Raw genomic sequence first — 18,103 nt, forward strand, 5'->3', positions numbered from 1 at the left:
AGGGAAGTAAGAAAGTTTAGGTGGGAATAAAGAAGGAAGAAAAAGAGAAAGATGCATGGATGGTCCCTGGTTTAACTTTTTGTGGGGACAGAATGGAATTTGTACTAAAGAGCTTGAGCTTTTTTTTTGGGTCCGGTAGTGGGCCTGAACTCTGGGCCTGGGTGCTGTCCCTCAGCTCTTCAGCTCAAGGCTAGCGCTCTACCACCTGAGCCACAGCGCCACTCCCGGCTTTTTTCTTTTTGCTTATGTGGTACTGGGGAATCGAACCCAGGGCCTCAAGCATGCAAGGCAAGTGCTCTACCACTGAGTCACCTTCCCAGCCCCAAGAGCTTGAGCTTTTGAGGCAGGCGCTCTACTATTTGATTCATGACCCCAGCCTCTTGGCTTTACTTTCCAGATAGGGTCTTGTATTTGTGGACCATGATCCTACTGTTTGCACTTTCTAAGTATTGAGAGTGACAAATTTGTTCCACAATATTCAGATGTTTTTGTTAGTTAAGATGGGTTCTTGAGATCATTTTTGAATGACTTGGCTTCAAGATGCTAGCTCTACCTCCCCTGGCTGGCTAGAATTATAGGCATGAGCCACTACACTCAACTTCATTTGTGACAGTTATCAGAATCAAAGCAGAATTATTTGGGTCAAACCCTAACAAAGATACAACAGCCTATGGCAGCCTTAACCTACCACTGCCCTCAGGACAGGCTCCAACAGCAGGCAATGCCTGAGCCACGTTCTTAACATTCCTTGGGCCACCTGCTTCTGGCGACCAGTGAGCAAGGATATCAAGGTTATGGGCTGCGCTCAGAACAGAGCCTGACAAGGTGTGTCAAGTCTGTGTAAGGACTGTCTGAAGCCACACCATCTTTCACCCTGATTCCCCATCAACTTGTCTCCCACTCTGTTCTAGCCTCTGCATCCAGACAACTGGACTTGAAAAGCTGCTGGGTGTTCAGCTCAATTAAGATGGAAAATAAGGACAAATGGTTTACTTACAAAAATAGGTTGTTTTGAAAGAAAGCAACAGATGAACACAGGCTGTTCCAGCTAATGAAGATCTGGTTGGAGAAATCTGATTGGCAGTTCTTTGGATTGGGGGTGAATTTTCTGAGATGCAGTGTTTTGAAAGAAGCAGGTGGGATGCTGTGTTAAGTTGTGAAAGCAGCCACATCAAAGGAGTACCAACCAGGGCTACAAAGAACAGACATCAATTCTGTTCTCTTGGCTTGATGTGTAAGTTCAAAATGGCAGCAGGGCCACCCCTAGCTTCTGTGGTTGCTGATAGTCCTTAGCAAGCAGATTTGTAAGTTCAATCTCTGCCTCTGCCATACCTGTATCCCCACTCATCTGTTTCTGCATCTTCTCCTCTTATTAGCACATCCATCCTATTGGATGAAGGACTCCCAGTACTCCAGTGTGACCCTACCTTCACTTATCCTTTTATGTTATTGTAGTGATTCTATTTCTATTTCCATGTTCCCAACTACCAAGGGGGTCAGACATAGTGGTGGTGCACTCCTCTAATCTCAGCTACCCCAGAGCCAGAGGTAGGAGGATGATGAGTTGGAGGCTAGTGTGGGCAGCCAGAGGCCCAATCTTAGAAACAAAGTAAGCTGGGTGCTGGTGGCTCATACCTATAATCCTCAGGCTGAGATCTGAGGATCACGCTTTGAAGCCATGTCAGACAGAAAAGTCCCCCTGAGAGTCTTATCTCTAATTAACCACCAGAAAACCAGAGGTGGCTCTGTGGTTCAATGGTAGAGCACTAGCCTTGCCCAAAAGAGTTCAGGGACAGAACTGAAGCTCTGAGTTCAAACCCTATGCCCCCCCCCGAAACTGAAGTAAAGGCCTGGTGGAATGTGTAAGTCTTAGGAGATAGAGAGAGAAGAGAGATAAAGTAGGGAGGGGGAGAGGAAAAAGAAGAGAAGGAAAAGAGATTGATTTCAACATACCTTTTTTTCCTATTTGCTTGTTTGTTTGTTTATTTGGTGCCAGTCCTGAGGCTTGAACTCAGTGTCTAGGCACTATCCCTAAGCTCTTGTGCTGAAGGCTAACACTCTGCCACTTTGAGCCACAGCTCCACTTCTGGTTTTCTGGTGGTTAATTGGAGATAAGAGTCCCATGGACTTTCCTGCCTGGGCTGGCTTTCAACCATGATCTTCAGATTTCAGCCTCCTGAGTAGCTAGGATTACAGGCGTAAGCTATAAAAATTCCATGTGCAATGTGAGAATCAGGACATTTGTGCTTTGGGGAGCACCTTCTTAATTACTTTTATAATAGTTTTCCAAATGTAAAAATATATGTGTATATGTATGTATGTATATATATGTACATATATACATATATATACATACATATATATACACATATATACAGTTTTTCCAGCTTGGAAAAATATTTACAGGAACTTCTCTCTTCTTCCAAAGTTGTGGCTAATTAAAATTTCTTTTGTTTTGCTCTCTGACCTCTCAGTTGGAGTATAAACTATTCAGTGATATTCAAGTAATTTTTTTGGTGTAGAAAAGTTGTTTTGCCTCCACTTCATAGAAAATCATCAGACATAGTTCTTGTTCTTAGACATAGTTGTGTTCTTAGACAATTTAATATATTGTCATTCATTTATTGTGACCCATGATTCTGTAGAAAACAAAGATTCTGACCCCTCTTAGCATTTATGAATACATTAGTGCTGCACTAATATAGACAACAAGTTATTATTTTTAGACTTGGGTAAATTAGGAAAACAAAAAGGTAGCCATGTAAGGAAAATTTAGTACAAATGTATTCAGAACTAAATTGTAGGTAGTTGGCCTAATTTGATGAGTTGACTGTATGCCAGTGTTTGGTTGTTTCCACTTGAAATGCACAAGATACTCAGCCAAAATATATTTTTTAACAGAGTATCTTGATTCTACAATTGTTTTCATTCATTTAACACTTATGGAAGAAAATAAAAATGTCATTTGACTCTTCTAACAAAGAGGTAAGTATAAGAAAGAGGCGATCATAATTTGTTAGAAACCAAAATTTAAGTTAAACTCAAAGTTTAAAATGAAATATCTCCTTGATCATCTATAAAATTGCTTAAAGGACTTGATAATTAGAAGAAGTAACAATTTACATATACTTTAGTATATAAAAACAGTGTACATGTATGGTATATACACTGTAATTATTTGCACATATTATATCTGGTATGAGTATTAGCATCAAACTAAGGGTGTTCAAATATATGCAGCCATTTTCCCAGAAATTAAGCTGGAGAGACATAGATGGTAGAAGGTAAAATTCTGTGCTGTGAAAAACATGTGGGAAATAAGGTTCGTGATCAAATGGGTGTAATTCTGGGCTTAGTTGAGTCATTATCAAAACCTATCGTAATCCACATTTTGACTCATTAACCAATTTGAAGTGCACTTTGGAAGACAGAAAGATGAATGAGAAGTAAAAGCCGATTCAGGAATTTTGCCTTGCATGGATGAAGAAAGAGTTATGATGATTTTGCAAGCCCTACTAAGTAAATAACAAAAATAAGTTGAGACCAGTACAATGGCTCAGCCGCTATATTCCAGTTATTGGGGAAGTGGAGATTGGGGGAATCCTGACTTGAGACTAACCTGAGCAGAAAGCTAAAGAGACCCTCATCCCATATCAAATAATAAGGCTGGTTGTGGTAGTATATGTTAATAATCACATATGCACAGGAGGCTTAAATGGGAGGATCACGGTCTGCCAGATTTAGGGGAAAATGTAGACCCTTATTTAAAAAGTAAGTAACACTAAAATGGCTGGGGATGTGGCTCAAGTGGTGTGAGAAATGGCTCCGGATGCTGGGGTGTCAGGTAGGAATAATGACACGGATTGGAAAGGAACTAGGCAAAGGCAAAGTTTACTTTTTGCCAAAAGGTGACCCATTGGCCAACAATCTGGGAAGCAAGCCCATACAGCAGGCTGGCTGTTCCCTTTTTTATCCCCAACCCAGCAGGCCCTGCCCCTCTGCTCATATTGGCTGAGCTCAGGTTCACAATCTGCATAAGACTATGCCTTAATTAACAGGATGTAATTAAAAACTCAAGGAGCTTCTAAAGCGATGTCTTAATTTAAGCAAAGGATGTAACTAAAATGTCATTAACAAGGACTAAGCCACCCGGCCAGAGCAGGAACTCAAGTGATTTAGGACAGCTACTGCTGCGTTGGCTTGCCAGTGTGTAAGCCTGGACGACTCCAACCCTCTGCCTGACTTACTAAAGGATCTTAGTGAGGCTGCATTCAACCAGAGACTTGGGTGGAGTCTTGGTATTCCTGGGCTTCTTTCTTCCCTAAGGAACCTCAGTGCCATGACTTCTTCATGGCTTTTTAATAATTTTAGTTCCAAGATCCAGGAATCCTTACAACACAAAACCTGCCTGATTGCTCAAGAATGTGGTCTGCAACTGGCACTCATCCCTTGTGCACCATCGCGCGGCCTAAAGCTGCCCGCAGCACCCTTGTGAAATCCAGGTGAGGGGATTTCAGACTATAGAGGGAGCCACGGGCTGTGAGCCGGCAAAGTAACTGTCATCCCGCCTATCTGCTGGTGTCACTTGCCTTCCTGTAAACTCTGCAGGCAGAGAAGAATATAGACACTTAGCTTTCAGGTGTTCTGCGGGGTGAATTGTAGGGCAAGTCCTCCAAGGGTCTGCTTAGGCTGCCCAGCCGAGTAGGAGACCTTGGTTGGCCCCCGGGGCTGCACGCATCACCTCTTGATGACAAGGAGTAGACGCTTCCCAGCAGGGGACTCCCTGGGTGCCACAAACCTTGTCTTGTAGTCTGTGGTCTCCCCGCTCCTCCCGCCCCATTGAGCTGGCTGCAAGCTTCCTGAGCGCAGCAAGCTCTGGCCAGGCCAGGTGATCACTCCACCTGAACAGCTGCAGATGCTGGGGGGACCCCCCAACCCCTGGGTACCCCTTCCCTCTTCTCTCCTCATTTTCTTCTGGGGGAGGGCAAGGTTTTCTGACTCAGCCTCCAACCCAGAACTGCTGTGCAAGAACCCCTGAACACTCCCAAGCCCTGGGCTGCGTGGCCTGCTTGGCTGCGGCCTCCTGGTCCATCTTCATGCACATCTGGCGCCTACCTTCTCTTGTTCCTACACGCACCCCGTGTCACCGCCAGTCCCCGCGTGTCCCTGTCCCCCGAGACTCCATCCCTTCAAGCTGGGCCAGCTGGGGACGGGGGTGGGGGGGGCGGAGGCCTTCCTCCCCCCCACTTTCCTCTGCACCTCAACTCTGCTCCAGCGCTGGGTCTTCCTCCCCCTCCCCCTCTTCCCTACGCCCCTCTTCCCTACGCCCCTCCTCCCTACGCCCCTCCTCCCTACGCCCCTCCTCCCGCCCCTCCTCCCGCCCCTCCTCCGCCTCCCTGCCCTCCTCCCGCGGCCCCTCCTCCTCGGCCCCCTCCGCGCTCGGCGCCGCCGCCGGCCCGCTGCGCGCTGTGCTTGGCTCCGCAGCCCCGCAGCCATGGCGGACATCAAGACGGGCATCTTCGCCAAGAACGTGCAGAAGCGGCTCAACCGCGCCCAGGAGAAGGTCAGCCGAGGGCCAGGGGGCCGGGGCGGAGGGCGCGGGGCGCCGGCGGCCGGACTACGGGGGCGGCGGCCGCGGTGCGGGGCCGCCTGGGGATCGGGGCGCGGGGTCCGCCGCCCCCGGCGCGGCCGCTGCAGCGGAGAGCCGGGGCCCACGGGTCGTGGCCCCGAGCCCGCGCAGGCCTGACCCCGGGCCCGCCCGGCGTGGCGGCTGTGCTGGGCGCGCGCCCGGGACCGGCGGCCGCGGCTTGCAGGTGCCGCGGCTCCGTCGCTGCGCCGGCGAAGGACCAGTGCCCGCAGCCCGCAGCCCGCAGCCGGCAGCGCGCAGCGACGTGGGCCGCAGACCCGGGTGGAGATGGCCGCAGCCCTCCTTTCCGGGGTGACTTCGTGGTTTTCCGTGGGGCGATTTGAATGCGGTAGAGCCGACTCCCCTCCTCCCCGCGTCCTCTCGGACCCGCAGAACCCAGCAGGTCGGGATGGCAAGCCTCCGATCAGGGCTCTAGGTGTGACCCCTGAACTTCCAGACGGTGTACCCCATTTTCTCTGTCCCCTCTGACGCCGTCCTTCTGCAGAAGGTCAAGAACCAGTGACCCGAACCTAACACACTTCCCTGCACATTTCTGTACCAAAAAGAGATCTTCATTTGCAACACACATAGGCATAGACGGATTTGCACGCGCACATCGACACATGCGTGCACACGTGTGCGCGTGTCATCGCCCCGAGGCTGGGGCCCGCACCCGCCAGCCCGAGTACAGCCGTCATAGTAATGTGCGCTCCCACCCGTGTGCGCCTCCGTGCGGGGATGGGGGGGGGCCTGGGGCGGCCGCACACTCCCGGGCTTCATTTGTGTCCTGAGCACGGTACTTGAACACGAATCCGGGATTGGTGTCAGCTGGATCGTGTTCTCGCTCACGTGGCGTTTCGTTTCCACCTTGGGATACTGACAGTTGGATGTTTTCGTGGTTTGCTGCCAGTCCGCTGGGTGGTATGGCTCACGATGGCAGGAAATCTCTCTCTTCAGATCCACCTGCCGTCTGCCACCCGACCCCCTCCACTTCTCCAGAGGCTGAGCAGAAGAAATTGCCTCTCCCTCGCCAGTCCCCAAGCCCCGGGGCTCTAGTGGCTGGGGTTTGTCCCTCCCTCGCTCCCTGCACACATGCACACTCTGAGTGCAGTAAGAGGATTGTATTTCTTTTAATATCCACCCAAGCTCCTCCTGAAGTCAGGAATCCGCCTCCTGCGGTTACCTGAGCAGCTGAGCTAGCAGCGCTTCCTGTTCTCCTGTCCCTGCCTGTGTGTCCAGAAAACAGCCAAGGATCCATTTGCTGGCCTTGAGATTTGCATCAGACTTGGTATCGTTGCTCCATTCTTCATTTCACTGGGGTGGTTATTCCACCCCCACCCCCGTTGTGGGGGGAAAAGTAATTACTTGAATCTTCTGTCTGAAGCTTTTTACGGATTCTGTTCCCATCTGTGAAGGAATTTAGTGATAGGGTCTGCCTTTTTTTTTCCCCCACATATTAAATTATTTCCTAATCTAGGTCACCAGCTGTTAATATGCCCAAAATAAATGAAAAGTAAATGTAATCTCTCTGACAGAGCATTCAAGCATGGAGGAACTGTGGAAAACCCAGTTTTCCCACGATGAAGGGTCAAGGGTGTGTTGGGAGACTGTAGTTGAGGATGCACTTCATTGGGTGATGGGAATGAGGGTCCCAGATGACCTCTGATGGGGTGCCAGAGGTCCCCTTTCCTTCCCTGGGGTTAGGAAAATGTGTCTATTATACCTGGAAGGGGGTAAGACACACACAAAGGCTGAAAATAGAAGTTCTGCCACTAGTAAGTTCAGCCCCCTTTCTGAACCTGTGTGGCACTGAGATATGGCTGGCACAAAGGGACAACTGCAGGCCAGCCAGGCTGGAAGGTGTGGAGAATGGAAGCCACCACATGATAAGGCTTGAATGTCATTAGACATCTCCATTCTCCCTCTTCTGCTGCTTCAGCCTCTTCCTCTTCACCAGTGCAGACTCTCTGCTTCAGTAAGTGCATGCACAAGGGCTTTAGCCATCCCTGGCTCTGAGGTTGTATAAACACATTTTTGGGGTGGGGCTCAGGTCCACCTTCTGGACTTTCCTATCATTTCTGCTGTACCTAACAGCTTCTGTACATTTTGGTTCCAAATACATGACCATTAACTTGAGAGGCGACTTAAAACCTCTCCTCTCCTCTCCTGTTTTCCCCTTCCCTCCCCTCCATCTCCCTTCTTTCCCCTGTCCTCTCCCCTCCCCTCCTCTCCTTCTTTCCTTCTCCCCTGTCTTAATCAATCACTCCCGCGCCTCTCTTTCTCTCTTTTTCTTCTAGTACCTCTCTGGGGCCTCATGCTCACCGGGTTTGCTTTACTCAGCTTGCACTCTTTCATTTCAGTAATGCCTCCAGCCTGACTTTCTGCTGGTCAATTTGGAGACCAGAGTCTCATGGACTTTGCTGCTAAGCCTGGCTTCAAACCTTGATCCTCCAGGTGTCTGCCTCCTAAGCAGCTAGGCTTCCAGTGAACTACTAGCGCCCATCCAGTGAGAGTTTTTAATCTTTCTTCTTGAAACTCAGTCAAGGTTCATTGGAGAAAAAAAGAAATATACAGATAAAAGCAGGAACACAATCCAAAAGCAGAACAAAACAAAAAGCCCCCAAAACTAGGAATGCCATAATTCACTGTTGTGTGATGTGCACCTTAGCAAATCTTTCATGGATGTATATAAATATTTTTATCACTAAAACAGTTGATATGTGATTGAATGCTCTGTCAGAGAGATTGTACTTATTTTTCACTTATTTGTGGATGCATTAACAGTTATTTATATAACTAAACTAATTTTGAACAGCCTCATATATATTTTAAATCAATATTTTAAATGAGTGAATAGTATTGGAATGCATAGATTTTATTGAACTATTTTTGGGGGGTGTATTCATTTCTCAGTGTTTCTGTGTGTAAATACAAATCAACAAAGTCATAGGAAGGCTTTTGTACACGGCCTTACTTTTCTTCTCAGGTGAATTCTAAGAAAGGAAACCATTTTGTTAAAAGTATCTGTGTTTTTATTATAGCCAGCATTGCATGAAATCCTTGCCAATGCTAAATAATAAAATGTAAAATAATGGTTACCTCTACCATTGGAAGAAAGTGAGATCTTGGGTCATTTATTTGAGTTTTAAAAGCCAAACTTCTTTTACATTTCTGTTTCTTCATTAATGAAGTGTGTGTTTATATTTTTACTCCTCTCCAGTCACATGTCTGTTTTCTTACCTGAAAGAGAAAAACTTTATCAACTTAATTCTAAGGGTGACAAATACTTTTTTTCCTTTTCTAATTACTTTTTCAAAAGATTTTTTCTTTTGCAGTATTGGGATTTGAAGTCATGGGTTTAAGCTTGCTAGACAGGTGCTCTACCACGTAAGCCACATCTCTAGCTCAACCGTTTGATGAAGATAAGTAGACTGTTGTGTTGAATGAATATATTTATTTCTCCTTACAATATTGATTACTGAAGATTACATTTTAAAAGTTTTCTACAATTGTACACCAGTACAGTTTTGAATACAGTGCAGATTAAAGAGTTGAGTTGATAAATGTCTGTGTATATGGCTATCTGCTTGGGTGTCATATTTCTATGAGAACATTTCTCTCATTCCAGGTATACATCTTCTTGCCTCTTAGTTCTTACCTTTTTATGTTCAAACCTTAAAAACCTTGGCTGTTGTTTCCCTGATGGCTGCCTTTTCTTGTACTTATTGGTACTTCTGATACTCTTTTTTTTTTTTTTTTTTGATAGTGAGTGTCTCTTAAAGTCTTTTGCCTATGGTACTCATTTGGTTCACTCGTGTTTTTCTGGCTATTTTTTTTAAGCACTTTTTTATTTATTTTTGGTTTTTGGTCGGTCGTGGGGCTTGAACTCTGGGCCTGGGCACTGTCCCTCAGCTCTTCAGCTCAAGGCGAGCTCTCTACCACTTGAGCTACAGCGCCACTTCCAGTTTTCTGGTGGTTTATTGGAGATAGGAGTCTCACGGTCTCTCCTGCCCGGGCTGGCTTTGAACTGCGATCCTCAGATCTCAGCCTCCTGAGTAGCTAGGATTACAGGCGTGAGCCACCAGCGCCCGTCTTAGCACTTTTTTATCTGGTCAAGTTATGAGTCTTTTCTCAGACATCTTGTGAGTATTTTCTCATAGTCATTGTTTTGTTTTATTCTTTGTTAATGGTGCCTTGGAGTGGCAATTTTAACTTTATGAAATCCTTTGTGAAGATTAAGTTCATGATTCCTTCCCCCCCTCCCTCCCTCCCTCCCTCCCCCTCCCTCTCTCCTTCCTTCCTTCCTTCCTTCCCTCCCTCCCTCCCTCACTCCCTCCCTCCCTCCCTCCCACCCTCCTTCTTTTTCAAAACTTTTGAGATGGGGGATCTTGCTCTGTTGCCTATAGTGGTCTCTATTTCATGTCTGAAGTGACTTCCTGCCTCAGCTTTCCAAGTAGCTAGGACTACAGAAGTGAACTACCATTCCCTATTGAGCTTTTGTTTCCCCTGTGGTTAAAATTGCCTTATTTTTCTGTGAATTTTTAGAATTGCTTCTTCTTGCTTCATGATACCTGTTGAATGCCTATCAGTATTATTGTCTGAGTTTCAATGTGTCAGATGATGTAATTATTCTGAGTTCTCTCCTTGGAGCCTCTATACATTTGCTGTATTCTGTAATGATATTTTTTTTCCAGGGATGACCTGGATTTTTCTCTCCATGACTGAGGAAGGAACCTAGAATGCCATCTTTCCTGTAGGCTCTACCTTTGAAACAGTCATTTGTTGTTAGTGCTATATTTTGTCCTCACCTATAGTAATTGATGGCAGGAGGTCCTAAGCCTTTGTGTGTGTGTGTGTGTGTGTGTGTGTGTTAGCATGTGCATGTGTGTGAGAGAAAAACAGATTGTACATTGATAATTGGCTGCTTTTTCATTGGTTCCACCTATATAGGTCCTTGTTCTTTTTTGTGTGATAGTTTCCTTTCTACATTTATTTATTTATTTATTTATTTATTTATTTATTTATTTATTTATTTATTTATTTATTTATTTTTGGGTCCACTCATGGGGCCTGAACTCTGGGCCTGGGCGCTGTCCCTCAGCTCTTCAGCTCAAGGCTAGCGCTCTACCACTTGAGCCACAGCACCACTTCCGGCTTTTTTCTTTTTGTTTATGTGGTGCTGAGGAATCGAACCCAGGGCCTCAGGAATGCAAGGCAAGCGCTCTACCACTGAGCCACCTTCCCAGCTTCTTTCTACTTTTATTTTACAAAGCTAAGACCTTATTTTGAGTTCTGAATGTGCCACCCTGTCCCCAGAGCATGTGTTGGAAGCTTGATTCCTCGGTGTTGGGAGATGTGTAGTTCATTGGGCCCCACCCTCGTACATGGGTCAGTGCTGATTTAAAGGGCTCCAGGTAGCCAGTCTGCTCTCTTGCTCTCTTTTTTCCTATCCATCTCTTGCCATGAGCCTAAGGGCTCTGGTCATGTTATCCTATCTCCATCTTTGACTTCCTAGAACTGTAAGAAAGAGATCTTTAGGCTTATAAATCATCCACTTGGAGATATGCTAGTACAGCAGGACCAATCGGTATAGGATTACTTCTTTTTGAGCAAGATAATTTTCTCTAGTTTTATTAGAAATTGCCAAAATTAAAAATGATAGTTATGAAGGCATTCAGAGTAAAGTTTCCTTCCTCCATTTTCTCCCACACAGATACACATACACCAGACATCCTTCTTTCTCCAGAGTTAGTACACTACAGAATTAGAACTATAAGAATTCAGGTTTTCATATTGTGAAAGTTACCTTCTGGTAACTTTACAATATATAACATTATATGTACAGACATACATGTGTACATATATGCATATGTACATGTATATGCTGATATATGTGAACACATTTCAAATACAAGGAGACTGTGGAGTACTCTTGGAGGAATTGAGTGGAGGAATGCAGTAGTATTTTTAAAAATTATGTATCATTCTCAGTTTTCTTTTTTGACAGTACTGGGGTTTGAACTTGGCATCACACTAAGCAGGGTCTCAACCACTGAGCCATGCCTCCTGTCCATTCCTTCATTGGTTAGTTTGAGATGGACTGTCACTTTTTGCCTGGGTGCATTCTAGGATAGTGATCCTCCTATTTTAAGCTTCCTGCTGCAGCTAAGATGACAGATATTCACCTCCATGCCTAGCTTCTTTCCAGTGTGATGGAGTCTTACCAACATTTTTTCCCAAGCTGGCCTGGAATAATAATGCCCCCATCTCAGCCTCTTGAGTAGCCGGGATAACAGGTGTGAGCCACTGCTCCTAGCTCATTCTCACTTTTAAAGTCTGGAAATTTTTATTTTGCTGTTCAAACACAGCTTAAAAATTATCTAGACAGAACTCCTGATAAAATAAGTGAGCTGGAAGATTCTTATGAAGAAAATGGCAGAATGGGGCTGGGAAGGTGGCTCAGTGGTAGAGCTCTTGCCTTGCATGCATGAGGCCCTGGGTTTGAATCCTCAGCACCACATAAGCAAAAAGAAAAAAGCCAGAAATGGTGCTGTGGCTCAAGTGGTAGAGCACTAGCCTTGAGCTGAAGAGCTGAGGGACAGCGCCTAGGCCCAGAGTTTAGGCCCCACGACCGGAACCCCCCCACCCCCCCAAAAAAAGAAAATGGTGGAATCCTCAGGTTGTAGCAGTTATTTTCTGACCTTCATAATGGTGAACATTTACAGAATGAAAATGCTGTCATCTCTTGTGCAGGGATTTACCCAGGTGAGGCTATGTAGACGCATCATACAGAATGCAAGGCACAGCATTTGCGGCTGCCTGAGAACATGTTTCCTCACAGAAGTGCTGAGACACCATTCTGATTGATCCCAGGGCTGTTTGACTATGGTTGTGCTTGCTGAGCACATACCAGGCAAATCCCTTAGTTAGAATGAGGTTTGAAGCCTGGAGAAATGCTCGGTTGGAAATATTTGTCATATCATCGTTATATATTATTCTTGATTATTCAGAAGCTACTCAGAGCAGATGTACAAAAATCTCCACCATTTTGGTGATTGAGTTGAAAGCTCAGTTGGAACGTATAGTAACTGTACATAGTAATATGCACATACATGTGGCCTTTCTACTATCTTGTATGCCTATAATGATTTAATAAAATATTCATGGACCCACAAGTAAATATGCACCTAATGCCAAGTAAAAGATTTTACATACTCAAATTCGGTGTTGGGCTAATGTCAAGACAACCTAGTAGAATTAATTCATTCAACAGGTCACATACATTGACATTAAGTGATATTCATTAACACTTGTTAGACACAGACAGTTTGTGTGTTACTTCACAGACACTGTCTTTTCTACAAATTGAAGATTCATGATAACCTTGCAGTAAGCAAATCTGTCAGTGCCTTTGTTCAACAGCTCAGATGACTGTTTAGCCCTAAAGTATTTTTTTTTTGCTAGTACTGGGGCTGGAACTAATGGCCTCACACTCTTCCATAGTTTTTTTTTCCCAGTCAGGGCTGGTGTATGCACAGTGTCATGGAGAGAAGGATAAAAAGTGGTACCCTAGAGGATGCTTAAAAGAACACTTTCACGTTGCCAGGCACCAGTGGCTTATGCCTGTAATCCTTGCTACTCAGGAGGTTCATATCTTAGGATCATAGTTCAAAGCCAGCCTGGTCAGGAAAGTCCATCAGATTTTATCTCAAATTAACTACCTACCCTCCATCCCCACAACCAAAAAAACTGGAAGTAAAGCTGGGGCTCAAGTGGGAAAGCACTAGCTTTGAGCAAAAAAAATAAAAAGCTTAGGGACATCACCCAGGCCCTGAGTTCAAGCCCCAGAACCAACATACAACAAAAAATACTTTTATGCTTAAGAAAGCCTACTGAAACTTCACAGAAACTGGTGTTTTGGAAGCCAAACCATTTCTTGTCTTAATGGCATATAGTACTAGTAGTACACATTCTGTATAATCTGATTCTGTAAAAAGCATTGTATGTCTTTTTCATGAGAGACTATTACTTGGATTTGAACTCAAGGCATCACCCTTGTTTGGGTTTCTTGCTCATGGATAGTATTTTTTTCATTTGAGCTGTGCCTCCAGCCTAGCATTTAGCTGGTTAATTGAAGATGGAGTCTCACACTTAACCTCACTTGTGTTGGAGTTGAACTGTGAGTTTTACAAATTTCAGTCTCCTGTATAGCAAGATGGATTGCCCTGGGATTATAATTGACATTTTCTGATTCAGGTTCATGCTAATAATGTAAATTCTTTAGTCTTATGTAGCTCTGTTTGCTTTTCTTCTTTTGTGCTGCTTGTCAATCAGTTTATATCTTTTTTTTTTTTGTCGGTCTTGGGGCTTGAACTCTGGGCTTGGGTGCTGTCCCTCTGCTCTTCAGCTCAAGGCAAGTGCTCTACCGCTTGAGCCACAGTGCCACTTCCGGCTTTCAAGTGGTTTATTGGAGATAAGAGTCTCACAGACTTTCCTGCCTGGGCTGGCTCTGAACCATGATCCTCAGATCTCAACATCCTGAGTAGCTAGGATTACAGGCATGAGCCACCGGCGCCTGGCTCAGTTTATATCTTTCTGTGTTGTGTTTCTATCAGCACAATCTATAACACTTTATGCAGCGGGATAAAAGTGAGTTAAAAGGTACATGACTATTGCTTTTACATTAACCTTTGTATAATCTTATGAAATTAGGTCTCCTAGGTAGTATTTAGCTCATTTTCCCATTAAAATAGTGAAGCAAGATCATAATAGGGGATATATAGTGTTATTAGTAGGATAATTATATCTATAACTCCAGCTAAAATCAAAATACAAGGATTTAGTTCAAATGTACAGTTATAGTACATTACATAACTTATATTATTGAGATTGGTTTTTGTTTTTTTTTTTTTTTGGGTCCGGTCGTGGGGCCTGAACTCTGGGCCTGGGTGCTATCCCTCAGCTCTTCAGCTCAAGGCTAGCGCTCTACCACTTGAGCCACAGCGCCACTTCTGGCTTTTTTCTTTTTGCTTATGTGGTGCTAAGGAATCGAACTCAGGGCCTCAGGCATGCAAGGCAAGCGCTCTACCACTGAGCTACCTTCCCAGCCCCTTGAGATTGTTTTATACTCAATAGTTTTATAGTTCTCTAGTAAGGAGCTATTAAGCATTACCTATGACATCTCAACCTAAAAGGGATGTTTTGTGTATTTTCTGCATCTCAATAGCTGGTATTCAGACTCTCAAAAAAGATCAGTGACTTTCAGCAAATGTGAGGCACCTATGGGACTCTTGACTTAAACATTTCCACAAAGCACCTTGACGAGCATGTAGAAGAGCAGTAAAGTTCTTGATAGGTGGTAGATGTGCCTATAGTCTCACACACACACACATACATACCATATATCACACTACACATACCACATACAACACACACAATTCACATACATACAACACACACATATACACAGCACACACACACCATAACCCCCCCCCCCCCACCAGGTATGGCTTGCTCGATCGTGGTTTGGTCACATGTTGTGGTATTCATTGAGGACTCAGGTATCTGGGCTCCTTGGGGTTTCTCTGAGTGTTGTGATTGTGTTCAGCATGGATGTATGTATCTACTACAGCACTAGGGTTTTAAACCATATACCTTTAGAATAATTACATTGATCTGTTATGTAAAGAAGAAAGATCTTTAAAGGAGAGGTATCCCAGGTAAATGAGGAGGAAAGTTTTATCAGAGTTGACCAGAGAGAAGTCCCATTCATCTCCAGAGTGCATTAGATGAGATCCTATGCAGTGTTGGTGTATAGCAGTCTCTTTGCGGGTAATATAGTAAGGTTTTAGAATAAGATATGACAGTGTGTGTGTGTGTGTGTGTGTGTGTGTGTGTGTGTGTGTGTGTGTGTGTGAGTGTGTGTGAGTGTGTGTGTGTGTGTGTGTGTGTGTACAGCATCTAGTCTTACTGTCTTGATATTTATTATCCCACTGCCTTTCGCACGAGGTCATAAAACATTGCCAGAGCGGAGTTAGTCTCTTTCACGCCTCACGCCTTGCCCCGCTCCCTTTCCTTTGCTGACGTTTCATGAGCAGCAGTTGCTGTCTACATTCTCACCCCATTGCTTGCTTCACTTGGGCTTGAACTCTGTAGAAATGGAACTCGACATTGATAGGCTTTTGAGCCTTGTTTAGCTGATGCTGAGATTGGTTTCGCATTGCTGTTACTAGGAGCAGCTCATTCTTTTCTTCTACCTAAAAAACACATACACTATAGAATACTGTAAAACATTCCACCATTTATTGATCAGTTCTGAATATTTTGTACATGTAATGGGCTTAATTATGGTATTTCACACAAGTATTCAATGAACTTTAATTATATCCACTCCCTGTTACCGTCTCTTTCTCTCTTCTTCTCTCCCACTGGTGTCCTTCCTCTTCCCAAAAAATATTCTTTCCACTGTTATATTGCATAGTCTTGTTCTTCGATGGCCTGTATCTGCTCTTAGCAACAGATATATGTTAGGATTTCTGATTTGCACTGAACTTAAAGCTCACTTCAATAACTCTTGTTTATCCTTCTAGATGTTTTCCCAGATCTCTTCCATTTAGTCAATTTTACATTATATATCATAGAAACTGTAGCATTGTGTGGCAGTTGCAATCATTTTCCTTGAGATGAGGCAGAGATTGCAGGTTACGTAGTAGCAATCCCTCCCTTTAGGAACCTAGTGTTGAGTTTTGCTTGGATTTGGCTGACTCATGTCAGATAGGTGTTAAGTTTGGCAGGAAATTGGGATTGGAGGAGACTGGTTCAACACTGTTCAATCACCAGGATGACCTGGGTTATTCAACAAGGGGAAGTGGGTTTGTTTGGTGTGTGTGTGTGTGTGTGTGTGTGTGTGTGTGTGTGTGTGTGTGTGTGTGTGTGTGTGTGCGCGCGCGCGCGTGCGTGCGTGCGTGCGTGCGTGTGTGCGTGTGTGCATGCCTGCTGGTCCTTGGGCTTGAACTCAGGACCAGGGACCTATTCCTTAGCTTTTTTGCTCAACGCTATCACTCTACCACTTGAGCCACAGCTCCATTTCTGGCTTCTTGGTGTTTATTTGGTGATGAGTCTCTTGCTGACTTAGAACCTTGATCCTCAGATCCCAGCTTCCTGAGTAGGTAGGATTGCTGGCATGAGCCACTGGCTCCCAACTTACATTCAGTAGTTATATGAGAGAGCAAGAGACTTCTGTCTCTGCAGAAGCTATGCTAGATATTTGGCCTGTATTCCTGATGCTAAACCTCTGTCCTAACATTTCCTTCAATCCATTTGAAATCTCTGCTCCCCCTTTTGTTGTTAATCACAAATTCTGAGTTGAAACCCTTTTATATACAGTTACTAAAGGGTGATTAAAAACTAAAATAAAAAAACTAAAAATCAAGACAGTAAAGATAAAAATTAAATGTTTAATATTCAATATCAACTATTTCAAAGAATTCATTTTAAAATTAACACATTTTAAAAAGTTTTTCTTTGTATGTTGCTCCTGTTTTCTGGGTTTACAAAGTGTGGAATTGGAGAGACTTTGATGAACTGTGTAGAGATGACCCAGGCACAATGGAGAGCCATTCTCAGCTAAGCACAGGAGCTAATGAGAGATGTTGGATTCCTTAGATGATATCCAGATGATCTCTTGCAAGGATTGATCTCTTTAGCTATGTCCTCTCGTAGCATTGGGAGGTATTTTTATTTGAATTAGCTGGAAAACAGACTGCTTATTAGTGGTTGGCTTTGGGGTTGACCCCTGGGGAGTGTTGAACTTGAACTGTATACTCCTGGGGAGTGTTGAACTTGAATTGGAGCTTGAACTGTGTGAGGATGGCCTACCTGTGTTGAGTCATTTGTCAATAGTAGGCTCAGATAGTCCCTGTTGGGGATCTATTTGGAGTTAAGGGTCTTTAGTGAAAAGTAAGCTGTAACCTGTGATGCTAGACTGACTGAGGGGAAGATATTGCTACCACTTAGAGGCAGCTCAGGATGTTAGGAAGAATGCCTAGATTTGAATCGTGACTTTCTCCGCTTTCCAGCTGGGGGCAGGAGAGACTGAGCAAGGCTTTCTTAATGTGCAACCACCCATACCATGAAGAACAGAAGGGTAATTTTTTTTCATCCTACAGCTAGACTCACAGCTAAATACTTTAACTCTTGTTATAATGTAGTATTTCCACAGATGCTACATGGCGGGTATTTTTATTTTCTGTAGTTTTCAGTGTCTTTCTCAAGGTGGCAGATTCATGCTATATTTATATCTTAAACACCTTCCTTTAGACTAAATGGGGGGGAAACAAGAGGTTGTAAGTAAGTACCCCACGCAGGTATCTGGGCCACATAGGGAAGCTCCTTGTCTAAGCTGAGAAAGCCTGGTTCATGACACATCTTTCTTCTGACCACACTCAGTGTACTCAGGAGGTGCCCTAGACTGCAGGT

The 18,103-nt window shown here is 44.5% G+C and overlaps 1 protein-coding gene across 2 annotated transcripts in view; it reads left to right on the plus strand.

Annotated features, from left to right (window-relative positions):
* The first annotated feature begins 5,444 nt into the window (after nucleotides 1-5,444).
* Nucleotides 5,445-18,103, plus strand: part of Amph (amphiphysin) — a 145,760-nt gene continuing 133,101 nt past the window's right edge. Inside the window, exon 1 of one of the 2 annotated variants that reach the window (XM_069998537.1) lies at nucleotides 5,445-5,563. In XM_069998537.1, coding sequence (XP_069854638.1) covers nucleotides 5,495-5,563 — 69 coding nt within the window. In that variant the 5' untranslated portion in view covers nucleotides 5,445-5,494. The remainder of the gene's footprint in view (nucleotides 5,564-18,103) is intronic. The other variant, XM_069998528.1, reaches the window with a different exon arrangement.

Source organism: Dipodomys merriami, unplaced genomic scaffold, assembly GCF_024711535.1.
Source record: "Dipodomys merriami isolate MVZ:Mamm:240054 unplaced genomic scaffold, mDipMer1.0.p SCAF_104, whole genome shotgun sequence".
Classification (NCBI taxonomy): domain Eukaryota; kingdom Metazoa; phylum Chordata; class Mammalia; order Rodentia; family Heteromyidae; genus Dipodomys; species Dipodomys merriami.